Source organism: Archocentrus centrarchus, chromosome 19, assembly GCF_007364275.1.
Source record: "Archocentrus centrarchus isolate MPI-CPG fArcCen1 chromosome 19, fArcCen1, whole genome shotgun sequence".
NCBI lineage: Eukaryota > Metazoa > Chordata > Actinopteri > Cichliformes > Cichlidae > Archocentrus > Archocentrus centrarchus.
In genome coordinates, this window is record NC_044364.1 from 21,950,484 (window position 1) to 21,969,777 (window position 19,294).

Genomic DNA, 19,294 nt, shown 5'->3' on the forward strand with positions numbered 1-19,294 from the left:
GATCTGCCAGTTTGGACGCATTTACATGTACAGTGTATCAGGCCTGTTACATTAATCATTGTTAATAAGAACCCCAACAAAAATATGAGCAAATACTGAACTAAATAAGAGAAAATTAAACAAAACTCTCAGTTAATCTCTCCCTCTCTTTCAACACATTTCGGTCCCCAGGATCAGAAAACTGATCATGTTAAGTAGTTTATTGATACCCACTGTTCCCTTAATAACAGTACTTATAACAACAGAAGATACACATTTCAGTTTGAAGCATTAGCATAAATTTAAGAACCCCTTTATTCCCTGAGTAACACCTATGACAATTAGATTATACATATTTTCCATATGAGCCTTTGATAATAATTTCATGTTATATGAGTCATGCAGCTGTGATAAAGATAAAGAACAAAAAAGAAGCACTCGAGAAAAAATAATAAATGCACCAATGATCCAAAACAATCTAACCCACAGAGATGAAGCAAACTGAGTGTCCAATCACAGCCTCAGATCAATGAAAGTCCAATGAGTCTCTAAATCATGTGACCAGCAGATGTTTGGGGTTCACTGTGTAAGTCAGTGCTGTTGATACTAAAGTCCTGTACAGAAATTTTCATCTCATCACTGATTTCTCTGCAGCAACTGTTTTACTTTCATTCTGGATTGTGTGTAACATACTCATATTTTTCTGATATTACAGTTTACGCTTCCTTTGTAAAATCAGCCTCTTGGCTGTCGATACAATAATCAACGTGATTGTTCAGATACTGCAGGCAGTCCCTACACTGGGAGTATGTTTCATCATTGGGATCAACTCCCTCAAGGCATTCACCACAGTGAATGCAGACTGGCTTGGAGCCACAGGTATAGTGGCTCAAAAAAGCCAAAAAAACTTGTAAAAATCCAGAAACACCAGCCTCCATGTCAATACATGTAACAAGAATGTTGATTAGCTGTTTCTGACTTCATGTGACCACTGCAACCAATCAGACAATCTAACCCAAATTGGCATCAGGCACTGCTGGGGATGCTCAACAATCATCGGTCCCCTGTACACGATTTCACAGAAAGGGGAAAACAGTTCGCAGACTGCCAGTGTGAGGGTGGCAGAGATACCCTGGGTATGCTGAACTGGCTGCATAATACAGGGTCTAGGTCTGCGTGGGAGGAAGCAGCGTTGGCATGATGTGACAGACCAGCAGCATGTGAAGAATCAGGTTTAGTCTCAGTAATAATATCCCTACACCAAATACACATCAAATATTTAAAAGTTTCTTGATACAGTGTAAAGCTATAAGTAGTTTATGAAAGGTGAAGCAAAATGTTTGAACTGTTTTTGGCCTCAGTGTTTCCAGCTTGACTGACTCTGCTGCTCTTATTAAACTGGACACAGGGCAACATAGTTGGATGTGTAATAGGCGTGCAACACTGGGTGCACAGGCTCTGTGAATGTGGTGTGGAAGGTGTAGAAGTGAGTCAGTGCATTATGTGAGACCTGGTAGAAAGACAAAGTGCCAGCAGGCCAATCAAGAAACACTCCAACTCTGCTGCAGCCGGCACTGGGAAGAGTGCCGCTCCACACTTTACCATTATTCCATGCACTGAGGTTTTTCTCATACAAACTAAAATACCAGGATTTGTGATTATTACCGAGCTGTGTCTCATCACTTTTTCCCTTCCTTCCAATGCTTCGGTATGTAACAGCTACACCAACATTATTGTTGTAACCATTGCTCCACTCCACTTCCCAGTAATGGCGCCCAGTCAGCTCCTCCATGCAGAGAACCTGTGGCATCGTGTCAAACCTCTCAGGGAGGTCAGGATAATTCTGCCATGCTCCACATGCCGCCTTCTTGTTCTCCTCAGACAGAATCAGGTAGCTGCTTGCTGTGTTTGGGTCCAGGGTGAGATCACAGGTGTCTGAACAAGAGAGAGAAACACAACCTGTAAGCAGTCATTACTGCGCAGCAGACTCACATACAACTCTGCATGCATATTATTTAAACAAGTGGCTGTGATATTTGGGATCACATCTAGCTGAAAACCTTCACCTTCATCAAGAAGCAGCCACCAGGTTTCAAACATGAAATCTGCAGTTCCTCTAACATCCACTGGAGGCTCCAAAAGTGAGTCAGTTGTTTTAAAGGCAAAGAGCGCTCACAGTAAATACGTTTTTCTCATCTGAACATTGTCACTCACCCCTTTTCAAGCTCCAGAGACTTGACCTGGATGACTGAGAACCTACACAGACATATCTGACCATTATCCTTTTACTCATGAAGATTACTTCTGATAACCGAATTCCATGATATAATTTTTAAAGACATAATCTTTACTTTACTGTTGGTGCTTAAAACTTTGCAAAGTACTTTGCATATCTGATAATTTCCCACTTTTGTAAATTTATATATACCAATGAAAAGTCACCAGAATGTTAATGTTATGAAATTATTTCCAGAAAAAGTCTGGCCATCAGTCACCTCACCTCACCTCACCTCACCTCACCTCACCTCACCTCACCTCACCTCACCTCACCTCACCTCACCTCACCTCACCTCACCTCTGGATTACAGGTTTGGATTTGTTTTGTCTGAAAAGGAAAACAAATGGGCAAAAATGGACTTACACCAGAATAGATCTCGTCGGTCTTTCACAGAAGCCACACTAGGAACAGCAGGCTTTGAAAAATCTTGAGTCATCAAACTGCCGTTCCTGTAATGGTAGATGGTTGCTCCTTGGTATTTCTTATTTCTTTCTGATGCCACAATGAAACTAAATTTGCTGCTGCTCTTCAGGCCTTTGGCAATGCTGCAGAAATCTCCAGCTTTCTGTCTCATGTTCGCTAATACTTTTTCTGAGAAGAACCATTTTTCTTTTGTTGGTGGACTGAAACTGTAGTGACTGTCATGACAACGTAGGTAGTTGTACATCTGGTCCAGGTAGGGGTCGTCAGTTTCCAGGGAGGTGAAAACAAAGCACAGAGCATCCTCGACACCTGGAATGAGAACCCCTCTGTCCCACTCTGCCTCATCTTTGGCGATCTTTATTCCCTCCATCTTTTCCACACAGGACCTGATGACGTTGATTTCTCTCTCTGTATTATCTAACCACTTGTCTAAGTTCTCCATACTGAATGGTGACGTCTTCTGGTCGTCTAAGAGTTGTTCCAGTGAATTGTCATCTTTTTTACCTTCAAGAATAGAAGGGAATGTGTCCTTCATGGTCTGTCGGAGTTTTTTTGCATTATCTTCACAGAGGTGTTGGAAGTGGCTCAACTCTTTGTGAATCTGCGGAAAACTTTGAACCAGTTCTTCATCCAGAGAATCATTGCATCTCATTTCCATTTCTTTTAGGTTTTGTAGGGCGTTCTCAGCTTTCCTCAGTAACCCAACACAAATCTCTCCCTTCAGCTCTTCAGCAGTTGGATCCAGATTCTTCAGCGGTGTCAACCACACTTTGACAGGAATTGAGTTCTCTCCATTTTCTCTAATGAGCTTTGGAAGCTGTGAGCAAGTCTTCACTGCATCTTCAAATGTTGTAGGGTTGCTGTCAAGAATGAAGTCTCCGTAGAATGTGCAGGAGAATTTATCAGTCACATCTTTTTCTTCATCACTTCTTGGCAAGGGTTCATGTTCTGTTGTCTTAGAACAATAGATCATAATCCTCTTTACTGCAGCCTTCATGCTCTCTTCCATTTTCTGAACATTGGTTCCTAACCTTTCACTGTCAAACACAAATATAGCATTCGCCCCATACAGGATGCCTGTGACTACATGAGTTGCGCGGCATTTCTTAATGACGTCTTGTATTTGTGTGTTCTTTGCTTCGAGGTGAGTCATTGTCAGACGTTCATATGCAGTTGTAGCTGTGAACTGAAGCGTCACTCTGCTCTGGTTCTTGAATTGCTTGTTGTCATTCAGAAAAATGGAAGACCCGCTACTTTCAATCAGTCCACACAACCAACTGGTTTTGGAATGATTATCTATTTTCAGGAGGGAAGACTTGGATTCGATGGAGTCTGATGCAGAAATTTCATAGGTGCTGCCAGTCTGAGGCTGCCTAGTGCTGTTTTTTTCAATAGTTTCCCTGTCCCACAGCGTGAAATCTGCAGAAAACATAAAGCAATGTAAGCAGAAATAAAGTGTTGAGATTGTTGATGTAGAAGTTGGAGAAGGTCAAAAGGAGCTTCACTGTGCCTTTGTGGATCTAGAGTAGGGTTTAATATTTTTCCCGAAAATGACATGAATCAAATCCCGGGAAATGACGAGCCATTTCCCGGGAATCCCGGGAAAAAGTTTATTTATTTTTTTATTTTAATTAGGCCTTCTGTAGCCTGTGTCGGCCTTAACCTATTCTGATATTGTAGAGGTAGCTTTCCAGCTATGTCCTGTTATGCCCAGTAGGGGGTAACGTCGGCTTGATTAACGCAATAAAACCTACATCTCGGCATTTGAGTGCTCGAGCTATGCGGTGTTGTATCGTTCCTCAACACTCCCTTAACAAATATAATTCGAATATTCCTCCATTGTACATGGAATTATACCAAGATATTCCACAACTGCTGGTGCAAAACAATACGGTTCATCTCATTGATAAAGCATTGATAAAGGCTCAGCCACGCTGTCCTGGCGACATCTGTTGCACTATATCTCCACCAGTGGAACGCTGTAATAGTCATTGAAAAGTTAACTACCGTACTACACTATAATATGGCATAACACAGGGCCTTGAGTAATGCACCACGACTTGGTCATTGCCATTCTGGCAACAGCAAATTTATAACACCGTGTCTGAGGGTTAAAGTAGGTTCGCTGTGAATCGTCTATTGAAAAACTGGCCAATCCATATAGCCTAAAAAATATACATTTTACTCAACTCCATTTTAAAAGCGAAATATGTTAAAGCAATCTATTTCATGATAATTTCTTCACACATTAGGCCCGTATCCTAATTCATGATTGTTAGTAAGCGGCTGCAAACGAGGAAAAGAAACACTCGAAGTTAAACAGATATTTCTTTATTGTTCAGGGCAGGCATATTTTATAGGCTATATAATGCAATATAACAATATATAATATAAAATTATATAATACAAAATACCTTAGGGTAAACACATTGCCTACGATTTCAACAAATTAAAGAGGAAAAAAGTACAACTGTGTAATACCTCTATTAAAACGCTTGAGATGAAGCTGAAGCCTTAAACGGAGGCTGAACGTGCCTGAAATGAAGAGTAATGCTTTTCGCATTAAACGAACCCTTCTCTCAATATTTCCTTAAATTTAACATTCTGAAGCTTTCTTTTCTTTCTGAAAGTCAAATCGACGCGCGCGACTTTTTTCCCGGTTTCCCGTCTAACGTTTCCCGGGAAACGGGAAATGGTTCTGATCGCATTTCCCGGGAATCCCGGATCCCGGGATTAAACCCTAATCTAGAGAAAGTAGATGATGGGGTGCTGAGAGAAGAACTGTGGTACTGTATGAGTCATGAGAGGAAGTCAGGAGTGGCAGAGAAGTATGCAAGGGTGGAGCAGGACAGGTATGAGGACAGAGAGACAGTGGTGAGCTATGCTATAAGAGTGACAGATTGGTTCCAGGTGGGGGTGGGATTACATCAGGGATCTGCTCTGAACCCCTTTTTGTTTGCAGTGGTGATGGACAGGCTGACAGATGAGGTCAGACAGGAATCTCTGCGGATTCTGATGTTTGCAGATTTGTAGTGAGAGTAGGGAGCAGGTGGAAGAGAGCCTGGAGATGTGGGGCTATGCTCTGGAGAGATGAGGAATGAAAGTCAGTAGAAGCAAGACAGAATGCATGTGTGTGAATGAGAGGAAGAGAGGTGGAAAGGTAAAGCTGCAAGTAGCAACTCAAAGCTGAGATGGTTTGTACAGAGAAAGGACAATGATGTAGTCCACAAAGAATGTTGAAGATGGAATTGTCAGTAAAGGTTCATGAAAGAGGGCATGCAGAGGGTTGGTGTTACAGAGAAGGATGATCGAATAGGGCAAGATGGAGGCAGATGAAGAGTGCTCAGTTCACATAAAATAATTATAGCCTTATTATATAGTTGAAAACAATAACCTTGACACTGCATTAAATTTGCTGTTAGACTACACCAGTTTCTCTCGAACTGTTAAAAAAGCTCTTACACTTACTAACACTCTTAATCTAGTCCAAAAATATGACATGAAAAAGGAAATATTTGAATGTGTTTTCATAAAAAATGTAATAAAGTACTGTTAGCACCCTTGCTGCAGCATTTTGGATGAGCTGAAGGCTTTTCAGGGAGCTTTTAGGACAGCCTGATAATAATGAATTACAATAGTCCAGCCTAGAAGTAATAAATGCATGAATTAGCTTTTCAGCATCACTCTGAGAAAGGATGTTTCTAATTTTAGAAATATTGCACAAATGCAAGAAAAGCAGTCCTGCATATACATATTTGTTTAATATGTACATTGAAGGACATATCCTGGTCAAAAATAACTCCAAGTTTCCTCACAGTGTTACTGGAGGCCAAAGTAATGCCATCCAGTGTAAGTATCTGCTTCAACACCACATTTCTAAGATTTGTAGGGCTGAGTACAAAAACTTCAGTTTTATCTGAATTTAGAAGCAGGAAATTAGGGCCCCGTTTGTGCAACACGGTGTTTCCACTGGAAACGGTGTTGTTTTGATGCGTTTTGGCCTCCCGTTTACACGGAGTCATTTGAGAAACGATCTGCGTTTACACGGAAATGGCGAAAACGATGTTGTTCCCATTGCCAGGCCACAAGTTGGCGGTGTTTTTTGTTTCTGTTTTTTTTCTTTTTTTTTGCAAAGCTTGCTCACACAACACGCGCATGCATGGAGGGACTCAGTAGGATGCGCAGCAAAGATTTGTTCTTTAGTTACAAAATGGCCAATGTGAGAGACTTTGTGTGGACTGACAAGGAGGTTGGATTGCTGCTACACAAAACACTCGATTATCAAACGGCAAAAACACCAGAAAATATTGACTGAAGTATTTTTCATCTATTAGCACGTGCGGAAAACTGTGGAGGTCACAACCATGGTGCACATGTGCGAGTGCCCCCATTTCCAAAAAGCATGGTAATCGCCCGTTTACGCTGAAACGCTCCACTCTGGACCCTGTTTCCAAAACGCATCATTTTTACTCTGTTCTCATGTAAACGGGAGGCCAAAATACATCAAAACAACACCATTTTCATTTTGAAACAGTGTCATGTAAACGGAGCCTAAAGGTCATCCATGTCTTTAAGACGTTGCTGCAGTTTAACTAATTGATGTGTGTCATCTGGCTTTCATGGATAGGTAAAGCTGGTCATCATCTGCATAACAATGAAAATTGATGCAATGCTTTCTAATAATACTGCCTAAGGGAAGCATGTATAATGTAAATAGAATTGGTCCTAGCACAGAACCCTGTGGAACTCCATAATTAACCTTAGTGTCTCCCCATTTACATGAACAAATTGGAGTCTATTAGATAAATATGATTCAAACCACTGCAGTGCAGTACCTTTAATACCTATAGTATGCTCTAATCTCTGTAATAAAATGTTATGGTCAACAGTATCAAAAGCTGCACTGAGGTCCAACAGGACAAGAACAGAGATGAGTCCACTGTCAGAGGCTGTAAGAAGATTATTTTTTAACCTTCACTAATGCTGTTTCTGTACTGTGATGAATTCTGAAAGCTGACTGAAACTCTTCAAATAAACCGTTCCTCTGCAGATGGTCAGTTAGCTGTTTTACAACTACTCTTTCAAGAATCTTTGAGAGAAAAGGAAGGTTGGTGATTGGCCTATAATTAGCTAAGACAGCTGGGTCAGTGATGGCTTTTAAATAATGGTTTAATTACTGCCACCTTGAAAGCCTGTGGTACATAGCCACCTTAAACTAAAGATATGATATTATATGATCAAAGATAGATTGATCATATAATATCATATCTTTATTTTATTTTGTTATTAAAAAGGATTAATCATATTTTAGATTGAAGCTTTAATTAATGGTAGGACTTCTTTGAGCATTCTTGTTATGGACAGAATTTCCAGACCAAGTGGCAGAAATTTCTGCTTTGGTGGCCTCAGAGTCTTATCTCTGCTTTTTGTGGATGATGCTGTCCTGTTGGTTTCATTGAGTGGTGGCCTCCAGCTTGCAGTCGAGTGTGAAGCGACTGATATGAGAATTAGAACCTCAAACTCTGAGGGCATGGTTCTTAGCTGGAGAAGAGTGGAGTGCTGACTCCGGCTCAGGGACAAGTTGCTGACCCAGGTAGAGGAGTTTAAGTATCTTGGGGTTTTGTTCAGGAGTGACGGGAGAAGGAAGCAGGAGACTGACAGATGGATTGGGGTTTTGGCTGCAGTGAAGCTGCACCAGTCCATCGTAGTGAAGAGGGAGCTGAGCGTAAAAGTGCTATCAATTTATCTATTAATTTACTTGAATTCAACAAGCTTATTGGCTTCATATTCTCACGTTTGTTAACCCCTTAACTGGCAGCAAATAAAATCACCTGAAACAACTACATAACACCCTCTGGTTATTATTGGCTCTGAACAACCCATTTCATAGCCTATTAATCGGCTGCGTCTGGTCCGCGGGCCGAATGAAGTGCATTTATATGGCAGGCTAGACCCGCCCATTTTGACTGACACCTCATTCGGCCAATAATGTTAAGAAATGGGTTTCCCAGAGCCAATAATACTCAGAGGGCGTCACGTAGCTTTGTCAGGTGATTTGGTGCAGCCAGTTACATGATTGGCCGAATGACGTGTCAATAAAAATGGGAGGGTCTAGCCTGCCATATAAAAGGGACTACAAACGGCCCGTCACCGGGCCCTTGCCAGTTAAGGGGCTACAAGGTTTCCCTGGTTTGGGAACTAATGTAATTACAGAAAAGAATGTGAGTGTCCAGAAACAATTTAGAGATCTGTCTGTAGCTGAATTCTGTATGTAGTTAAAATTACCTGCAGTTACACATTGTCCTAAGAATGTAGAGTGTAGGAAATAAATTTATTAAAAAATACATCTTGCCTCTGTTAAACCAAAACGTTCTAACTCCTTACTCGTCACATATGGACGCTTGGGCAGGGTACCTCTGGTGTTGGTTAAACATAGCACCTATTGTTCTTCTAGTTATATCCAACAAGTTAAACCCTAAATTATGTCCAATAATTAGCCAATGGTCTAGCTGAACACTATCCAAACTGTGATTTATGAATGTTTGTCTAATTCCTGTTCACACTTGCACTCTGTACAACGGAGTATAAGGGCCACATTTAGAAATGTTTTCTTTTTTTTGCATTTTGAGAAAAAAGTCAAAATTTTGAGAAAAAAGTCAAAATGTGGAGATTAAAGTTGTCATTTCAAGTGAAACAACTGCCGTGCCACATCTGCTATACCCTCCAGAATGGCTTGTATTATGAGTTAGTGAAACTATACTGAAATTATTTCTCTTTTAGTACAAAAACACGATGTAGTGTTAACTATGAGGACTTTAAAGAGATGGTGAAGAAAGCTGCATCGGCTCAGAAGGAAAAACCACACAACTGGCAATGGTCAGATGCACGGATCTTGATGCTTGTACCTTCGTGCAGTACAGAGGGGATATGCTGAATCACAAGACACAATAAGATAACTGATCAAGTTGTTTCATCTACCCACGACAGTTTGTAGAGGGTATAGCAGCCGTGGCTGTTATTTGACTTGAAATGATGACTTTAATCTCAAAATAGTATTTCAACTTTTTTCTCAAAATTTTGACTTAATCTCAAAATGCACAATTTATTAATTTTTTTCTCAGTGTGGCCCAAATACTCTTTCATAAAACTCTAACACATGGTGCATTTAAAAAATTACTCTGTGACACAACAGGATATAAAGCAGGAAATTGCTTCATTAATTTAGAAGATGGGCTAAAAGAAGTAAAATTGTTTCTCAGCCATCAGTGCTGCTATTTAATATGAAGGTACCAAAGACAGGCCTGCAGAGATGATTAAAACGAGTAATGCCAAACTAAAATTCTTACCTGTGTTCAGTTTATGTCTTCTTGCATCGTAAAGCATCCCCAAAGCGAAAGGGTGATTCAGAGCGGCAACCATCAACTGATCTGAGGCCATGTCTACAACCTGAGAGACAAGATCCACCAACAGATGTCAAAAAACCAGAATATCTATTTATTTATTGCTTTCCAACCAGATGATACTGCCTTTTCTGAAGTGCTAAAAAAAGAATTATTCCTTCACTTGAAATTAAACCAGCACGACAGAAAAAGATACTTACTGCTGTGCCTCTGATTCATCCCTCCTGCCTAAAGCAGCCATTTATCATTCTGTGTGAGTCGTGCGTCATCCTAACCCCCTAAACACAGCCCAATCTGAGCAGGCCCTAACCATCAGAATTCCCTCTAAAATCCATCTAAAATCCATTTTGACTCTAAAACTCATTTCCAGCACAGATGTCATTTCTTAATCACAGTGACTCAAAACTGCACCGGTTTCACTGATGAGATGAAACAGAGGAGGAAGAAGGTGAGGAAGAGCAGGAGCAAAAATTTCAGATGAAGCCGTGTTTTTGTTCATGGAATAATAAACCACATGGAAGAAATAGAAGAAACAGACAGTTTGACAGTTTCTCATGATATGATTTCCTCACGAAAGTGTCCCCTGTCTCGTTTTACACACACTGTTGCCTTGATTCATGCCTTTTTTTTATTATCTTATTTTGTTTGACAAAAATATAATTTGTAAACATATTTTTAATATTTTATTTTGTGTTTAGAGTTGTGAGAAAGCTGTGAAAAAATCTAATATCAGTTGGTTTACAGTTTTTTTCAACAACTTCCTATTTCATGAAGCTGTCTCACCTTTCTCACAACTCTGAACCCCAAACCAATATTCAGACTTAATTTACAATCTCTGCAACTGTCCTGGAAAATATCCCACAAACACACAACCAGTCAGAAATATGAGCACTGCTGACTGTTGACTGCACACTCCATGGAAACACTGAAAGCACAGTTCACAAAGTGATGCACAGCAACACGAGGATACAGTAAACACTGAAGATTGTTACGGATCTGCTGAGACTGTTCATCCTGTCACAGAAGTAAAAGAAGAAAATGTATATGAAATCTTCGTTGTGTTTATTGATATCTCACATCTCATACTGTAATTTACTAATGAAAGAGGGCGGTTTCATGTTTTTCTAATGCAACATTATTATAATAGGACAGAACCGGATAAATATGTTGGATGTAAAAAATGCAGAAAGACAAATTTTCAGGAGCAAATCATATTGTGACACATTTCAGTTGCATAAAGTACACCTCGTATATTTATTTTCAAAGTGGCTCCAATTTGATCAGATTTCTATTTTTGCTCTTCCTCGTTTTCCTCCTCTGACTCTCAGATTACTTCTGGCCACTGCTGGTATCAACCTTCAACTCTCTGAATTGAAATTGATCAGTTTCACCATTTCAGTCACTACAAGACTTTTTATAATTGTGTTTCTGCCCCCTGTGGTTACATTTATGCATCATGAATGAATCACAGCATAAAACATGTTTTAGTGGGTCAAAATCTGCAAAAAGCAGAAAACTGTTTAAGAATTTGGTTCAGAAAATGAGAGTTGGTGTTTCAGCAGGTCAAAAAAATGTAAATCCAGCTGTTTTAATCTGAAAAATGTTAAACCAAATTCTAACTGAGATTAAAACTGTGCATGATTAAAAAACAAAAAAACAGACTACGTTAAATGAAAGTCTCTTTGTTGTTGATTACCTGGTGAAGGTGTGCAGTTCTCAGTTGCGTGAAAGTCTTGTAGCTGCAGCTTCCAGTCTGTAGGTACACAGGTTATTTTATAGCTGATAATTAACTCCTCCTCTAACACACACCTGGAACACCCTCAGTTGTTTTCATACTTCAGTTTTGGTTTGGAGGAACTAATCTTATACTACACTTTTTTCTTTGGTTGGTTTCCTGTGATGTGTGGTGATGAAAATGAAGCTGATGCCTTTGAACCCTGAGGCATCAGCTTCATTTTCCAAACACCTTAATAGCTTTTAGAGAAACATAAATTCACTTTTTCCACATTAGAATCAACCTTCAACTAATCCAGTCCCTCATTAACAGGCCCGTGCAGTTTACCACCGATCAAGGACATCTACGCCACCAGATGCAGGGAAAGAGCTACCTGCATTTTCCATGACCACACCCACCCAGCACACGGACTTTTCACCCCTCTCCAGCCTGGAATGGGGCTGCACTGCATCCGGGCAAAAACATGTAGGCTGAAAAACAGTTTCTACCCGGATGCAGTCAGACTGCTGAACCCCACAGACTGACTAGACACCCCATACACCACACACCACACATATCAAACAGTTTAGATGAGGTGACGATGACCTGCTGTTGGGGTTAGTGAATACATGTGCTGAAGGGGTGTGAGGCTACAGTGCACACAGATTAACCAAAGTTAAATAACAGAAGTTTGGAAAAATGTTGCCTGGTCTGAGTCTCCATTTCTGCTGCAGTATTCAGCTGGTAGAGTCAGAATCTGGTTTAAATAGCATGAAAGCTTGAGTCCCTCCTGCCTTGTATCAGCGGTTTGTGATGTGTGGGGATATTTGCTTGGAACTCTTTGAGGCCCTCAGTGCCAACTGAGCATTGTTTAAACTCCACATCCTACCTGAGTGGAGTGTTGTTGCTGACAATGTCCATCCCTTTATGACCTTGATGTACCATCTTCTCATGCCTGCTTCCAGCAGGATAACACACAAAGCTCACAGAGCTCAGATCATCTCAAACTGGTTTCTTGAACATGACTAGGAGTTCACTGTACTCAGATGGTCTCCACACTCACCAGATCACAGTCCAACAGAGCACCTTTGGGATGTGGTGGAACAGAAGATTCCATTCATGGATGCAGCTGACACATCTGCAGCAGCTGTGTGAGGCTGTCACATCAGCATGCACCAAAATCTCTGAGGAATGTTTCCAGCAGCTTGTTGAATCTAAACCATGAAGAATTAAAGCAGATCTGAAGGAATAAGGGCCCAACCCAGTGCTTGCAAGGTGTAACCAATAAAGTGGCCAGTGAGAATATTCCAATGTCACAAATCCATTTAAATACGTTTGACCACAGATTACAGATTATTATTTGCATGTGAACGGGAATCACTATATTTTTTCCAGCAGTTAAACTTAAAATAGAAATGTGGTGTGAGTGCAGTTTATTTCTGATTGGATATCTTCAGGATTAGAGATTGCAGCTTCTTTGGAATAACAGATGTTATTCCAGATAAGACAGACAAACAGTAAACAGGCCTGTTCTCAGTAATTTTGTGGAGAATGTTTTTGTCCCTGCCACATTCAGCAGAACTTTCCACAATGCCCTGAAGCTCTTATGTGCAGGGAGTATTTCTCAGAAAATTCACCACTCCCTCTGTGTCTATGCATCTGTGACATGTCTGCTTTATTGCTATCTTCCAGAGTAACTGTTCAAATGAACCGTCTAATGACTGAACTATAATAACCAGTTTAAGGAGGGATTTTGTTGCCATTATTTGAACTTGTGTCTGACTGTTTCAGTTTACACTGCTGAGAGATTTGTTTTCTTTAGAAAGCTTTAGTTTCCAGGAGCTGCTGCGTGGAAACCTCCCACTAATGATCCTGTTTGCACAAGCAAGCAGAGCCCAGTTTCAGTCTTACACGCCTCTCTGCAGCGTCCCTCCTTCTGCAGACTGTGTCTGCTCCCAGACCACCAAAAAACAAACCAAAAAATCAGTGAAAAAGCACTTTAAGCATAAAAATTCACAAAAAAAGAACAATGCAGCATCCTCAACTACACCAAAGAGTAAAACTGTTAAATGTGGACTATTAAATATTAGGTCTCTCTCTTCTCTGTTAGTCCCTGTTAGTAAATGGTTTAATAATTGATCAACATATTGATTTATTCTGTCTTACAGAGACCTGGTTACAGCAGGATCTCTGAAAGTGTTGTAGCTAAATTTAAGGACTGGACTTCTTTTTTGTTTCTTGAAGATGTTTCACCTCTCATTCAAAAGGCTTTTTCGGTTCTCAAACCAAAAGGTGCAGAGACCCAGGTATTAAACCCCAGTGGGCGTGGTCCACTGGAGGTGGTTGTGACCCAGTATTGCTCATGTGCATGGGGGGGGTTGAGGCGGCTGGGGAGGGAGCTCAGGACAGCATTGTAAATGGGGGAAAGTTGGTGTCATAATCAACCTCCTCTCTCCAGTGATGGTTGTTCACAGTGGACATAGATGCTTCTTTTACTCCTCTTTTAAACCATCTGTCTTCCTGGTCCAAAATGTGAATGTTGGCATCCTCAAGAGATGCCCTTTCTCCTTTAAATGCAGATGTACAGCTGAGTCTTGTCCTGTTGAGGTGGCTCTTCCATGCTGTGTGGAGAGGCTGTTTGGTTTCTCCAATGTAGAGGTCCGAGTTACTTTATTTGTACCCGAAAGGTAAATTTGTTGTGCAGGGTAGTGAGTTAGCTCATAAAAATACAGACATCAAATCAAATCAAATATACTTTATTGTCCCCATGGGGAAATTTGTCTTGGACATTGTACACAAAGTAAGCTGCTACCACAATAATGGAGTATAACAATAAAAGAAAAAAAAATTCAAATAAATAAAAAAGTAACATTGAAAACAATAGAACACATATTGCACATGTTGTATTCCCACATCCATTCCTACAGTGAACGAGCCAACAAATCAGTTAGAGCATCAGAGCATGACAAAAACTACAAAAACTACATGCCTACTTTATTTAATAATCTAATTGATGTAGGAACAAATGAGTTTTTAAATCTGATAAGTCTACAGGTCGGGGTTCTAAACCGTTTGCCAGATGGTAACAGTTCATATTGTGGGTTGAGGATGTGGGCGGGGTCAGACAGTCTGAGCACAGACTCTTCATAAATGGACTGCAAGGAGGAGTTATCAGTTTTACCTGTCACTTTCATTGCAGTTTGTACCATATGGTTGAGTTTGGTTTTTTAATTGCACGGAGAGATTTCCATACCGCGCTGACATTCCAAACCTGATGATGCTTCCAATACCAAAGACTCTCAGTCCGCGTAAGAAATATACTCTCTTTTGCAGACGACAGCACAACTTGTTAACGTGAGTTTCCCACTTGAATAGGTTATCTAGGTAAAGACCTAGATATCTATATGAACAGACCTCGTTTATTTTCTGGTCATGAATAAGAAGCGGGAGATTATTGCTTAAGGACTTGGGGTCAATCAGCATCTCTTCTGTTTTCCTGCCATTAATGAGCTGGTGGTCATCACACCATTGAACAAAGGACTTAACCACATTAAAACAGGTAAAGGGTCCATATCTGCATACAGCAAGCAGAGGACAGCAGTGTCATTGGAGAATTTAAAAACATAATTCCCCGGGCAGCTGCTGGTACAGTTGTTTGTGTAAGTGGTGAAGAGGACGGGAGGTGACGCAGCCTTGGGGAACCCCAGTGCTGATAGACCTTGGCTCTGACAGAGTGGTGTTAATTCTGACAAGCTGTGTCCTATTTGTTAAAAAAGAGTGAAACCATTTAATAAGAAAAAGATTCATGTTCACCTGCTGTAGTTTCTTAAGTGTGTGATGCCGTTAATGGCATCATCTGTACCCCGTCCTTGTCTGTAGGCGAATTGGAGAGGATCTAGACCAGGGTTTATTTCAGATTTCAAGAGGGACACCACAAATTTCTCTAACCACTTCATTACTAGTGATGTAAGAGCCACTGGCCTGTCATTATACTTACTTTATACTTTATTGATCCCACAATGGGGAAATTACAGTTAACAGAACACCCATCCAAGAAGACAAACAGAACAAACATGGGGAGATAGGTGAACTGTGGCCATGCTGCCCCCCTTCTGGAGGCGCTGCCATTAAAAAGACAGAAACAATAGTGAAAACATATAGGGATGAGTGAGGAAAAAAATCATCTCATACTTTGTATACATTCACACATACACACACACATATTATCACACACATATTATCAGATGGGTTTGGTTTCTTGGGAATCGAGATAAGAATCAACCTTTTCCAAAGAGAAGGAACAGTCTGTTGATCGAGTGATTGCTGAAAAACAGGGCACCAGACCGGGGTGAGCTCTTCAGCAAAAGTTTTTAACATAAAAGCAGAAATATCATCTGGGCCAGTAGATTTATTTTTACTAACCCTGCTAAAGAGTGACTAGATTTTGATAGGATTAACTCTCAGCTTGGGGCAGGAATCAGCAAAATCCATAGACTGTAGTACTCTAACACATTCCAGGGAAACAACCTGTGTTTCAAATCTCATTAAAAAGTTGTTGAGCTCATTAGCTTTTCCAAGAACATCATCTGTGATAAAACACCTTCTCTTTGTGGTCATGTTGACTGCTGCTTTTATAGATTCCCATAACTTTTTCGGGTCTCTTGATAAAAAGTTCTTTTCTATGATATCTCTGTGTAGCAGTGTTTTGTCAGTATTAGGAGATGACAGTTTTCTGAGGCAATACAAACGCTGGTTCCCTTTTTAATATACAGCTTCACAATTTGCCTCAAAAGTCAGTTTATTGTCTATAATGGTGCCGAGATATTTATATGTTTGCCTGTGGCATCCTCAACTCCACGGTGGGGTCTATAAGCAAACTGCAGAGGATCCAGGTCCCACTCTGTCCTTTTTAAAATTCAGACCTCATCAATTTTTCAAATATTTCATCACAATGGACGTCAGTGCAATGGGTCTAAAATCATTCAGGGTTTTTGGACAGTTACTCTTTGGAACAGGGACGACTACAGCATCCTTCCAACATCTGGGGACATGCTGAGTCTGTAAAGACTTATTAAAAATATAATCAAATTTTGGGCACTGTTGTTTGGCACATGATTTGAGCAGACGTTATCTGGTCTCTGATTCTTGTTTGTCTTTATGGAAGAAAAGGCTTTCACCATATCTGTGCATTCAATATTAAAATGATGGCTGTCTTCAAGTTCGTGACTCACTTTCTGCCTCTCTTTGCTAAAATCGAGTACATCAAATCGAGATTAAATTGAGATTTGTTACAGGGGTTACTCATCCCTGCTATGGCTTTCAGACAAGCAGAACCGATGCTATTTGCAGTCATTTTATCCTCCAGTTTCTTTTTATATTCCAGTTTTGTTTATAGAATGTTCATTTTCAGCTCTTTAGTGGCTGCATGCAAATCAGGAACAGAACCAGCCTTGAAAACACATCTCTTATTCCGTAAACTGCGTTTCACAGATTTTGTAACCCAGGCTTTGTTAATTCTTTCAAAATTCTGACCTTCTTATGAGGTACAATCATGTCTCTGCAGAAGGCCATATAAGAACACGTTACATCTACTTATCCTGTGTTTGGGTTTTGTCCTTGGCATGGAAACGTCTTCAAGACACAAAGAAGTCCAGTCACCCTTTTTCAAGCTCCAGTGACTACTATGATGGATGACTGAGAACCTACACAGACATATTTCCTCTGTTATCTTCTTCAGTGCCGTGAGTCAACATCCTCACTGAAAATGACTCTGGATGTTGCAGCTGCTCTGAAAAAGAAAGCAACAAATCAGAGAGGTACAACTCACAAACACGCCTTAACCCTGTAAAGCCTGAAACATGGAACAATTACAAGGAAATTTGAACTTTTTGAAAATGAAGTGTTTATTGAACATTCTGATAATTTTTTTAAGTTAATTCATTAAATGTTCATTTGCAGATATGAGTTTATTTTGTGTCGTATTTGCTACACTCAACATTATTTATTTATTGCTTGAAAAGTGAAACTTTCACTACAGAACCTAAACTGGGAATAAACAGTACGGCTAAAGAGTACTGAGCTGGAGACATGAGGGGAAGGTGAACTGTAATGTAACAGGACATTACATTACATTACAGTTCACCTGTAATGTGGTGTCAGTGCAGTTGATTTCCAGATAAAACAAACAGTAAACAGACATGTTCTCAGTACCTTTGCAGAGAATGTTTTTGTCCCTGCCACATTCAGCAGAAGTTTCTGCAATGCCCTGAAGCGGGGAGCCTTTCTCAGAAAATTCACCACTCCCTCTGTGTCTATGCACCGTGACATGTCTGCTTTATTAATTCCTTCGAGTAACTGTGAAAACAATCTGACAGCAAATCGGCTCTAAACAGTCATATTTATTTAGTGAGTTTATTGTTTAGTCAATTCCACTGGTGCATAATTAATGAAATAAATGCTCTTAATATTTTTTCATTCATTTTCATTGTCTCCCATATTTTGCAGATTGAGGACCTAAATGCAGACTCCAAACTGCAGACAGAAATAACACAAAGTGAACCTTTAGTGCTGGTTGAAGAGGTATCCAAAGATACAAAAGTCCATACAAAGGTCACCAAATAAATGGCAGACTAGAAAGTAACAAACACCTAGAGCTGGGAAACCATGAAACTTAAGAATAAAAAGAAAAAAAAAACCTGAGAAATTATTTGACCCACTAATACCAACAGAAGCTATCCATATAAACCAGATATATAAATATAAAGATATCAAAACCCCAAACAACACCTTAAAAAACAAGAATTCAAATTTCTAACTCAAAAACAGGTCTAAAACCTTGGACCGTGACATTTTCAGCCTCTTTACACCGAGTCTCTGGATATTTTTCAGTAGATTTTAAAAACCTATTGATTACATTTTTTTTCTTTTGGGCCTTTCAGAATCAGAATGATGCTCCGAATGCACTATTACACCAAACATATTTACTTTTACAAGAAGAGTTCTGTAAGTTTTCTATAGCCTATTCGTGTTAATTGTATTTTTATTTATATTTTATTTATTTTTGCCAGATCTGACAGGGAGGAAGAGAAGAAGTGAGATAGAGGAAAGAAGAGAAAAAAAATCTAATAAAAAAGGGGGAGAGAACAGAAAAGAAGAAGAGAAAAAATGAGGTAGCTACACATACATTCACATATATATATACACATACACACATATCTACATATACACACATAGTGTATACGTATATACACAGGGAAAGACCCAGTGGACCTGGGTCATCCATGGCCCACCAGGAGCTCAGAAGACCCGAGGCCACACATTCCAATAGCAACCGTGCGCACACCCCAGAGGAGAAAGAAGGGAGACCCCAGACGGATCCCCCACGGTCAACAGGCAGGAGCCTAGAGAGCCAGAGGTAATGAGCAGCCCACCCTCCCGACAGCCTTAATATTACCCATCTGGAAGAAAATACTGGAAATTGTTAGCTGCATCATTGGTGAA

At 40.1% G+C, this 19,294-nt stretch overlaps 1 protein-coding gene across 1 annotated transcript; it reads right to left on the bottom strand.

The window, feature by feature from the left end:
• Positions 1-1,372: 1,372 nt before the first annotated feature.
• LOC115798877 (stonustoxin subunit beta-like) lies at positions 1,373-11,810 on the bottom strand. Its single transcript, XM_030755872.1, has 4 exons — positions 11,777-11,810; positions 10,027-10,126; positions 2,621-4,099; positions 1,373-1,914 (listed from the first exon to the last, which is right to left on the bottom strand). The coding sequence occupies exons 2-4, from the start codon at positions 10,115-10,117 to the stop codon at positions 1,373-1,375; spliced, it is 2,112 nt and encodes a 703-aa protein (XP_030611732.1). The 5' UTR covers positions 10,118-10,126; positions 11,777-11,810.
• Between the last annotated feature and the right edge of the window lie 7,484 nt (positions 11,811-19,294).

Excerpts from the sequence above, each read along its gene's own strand:
- LOC115798877 (XM_030755872.1), bottom strand. The coding sequence starts at position 10,117 with ATGGCCTCAGATCAGTTGATGGTTGCCGCTCTGAATCACCCTTTCGCT. Across the intron at positions 4,100-10,026 it reads AAGACATAAACTGAACACAG|ATTTCACGCTGTGGGACAGG; the intron begins GTAAGAATTTTA and ends TGTTTTCTGCAG. Across the intron at positions 1,915-2,620 it reads CCGACGAGATCTATTCTGGT|ACACCTGTGATCTCACCCTG; the intron begins GTAAGTCCATTT and ends TCTCTTGTTCAG.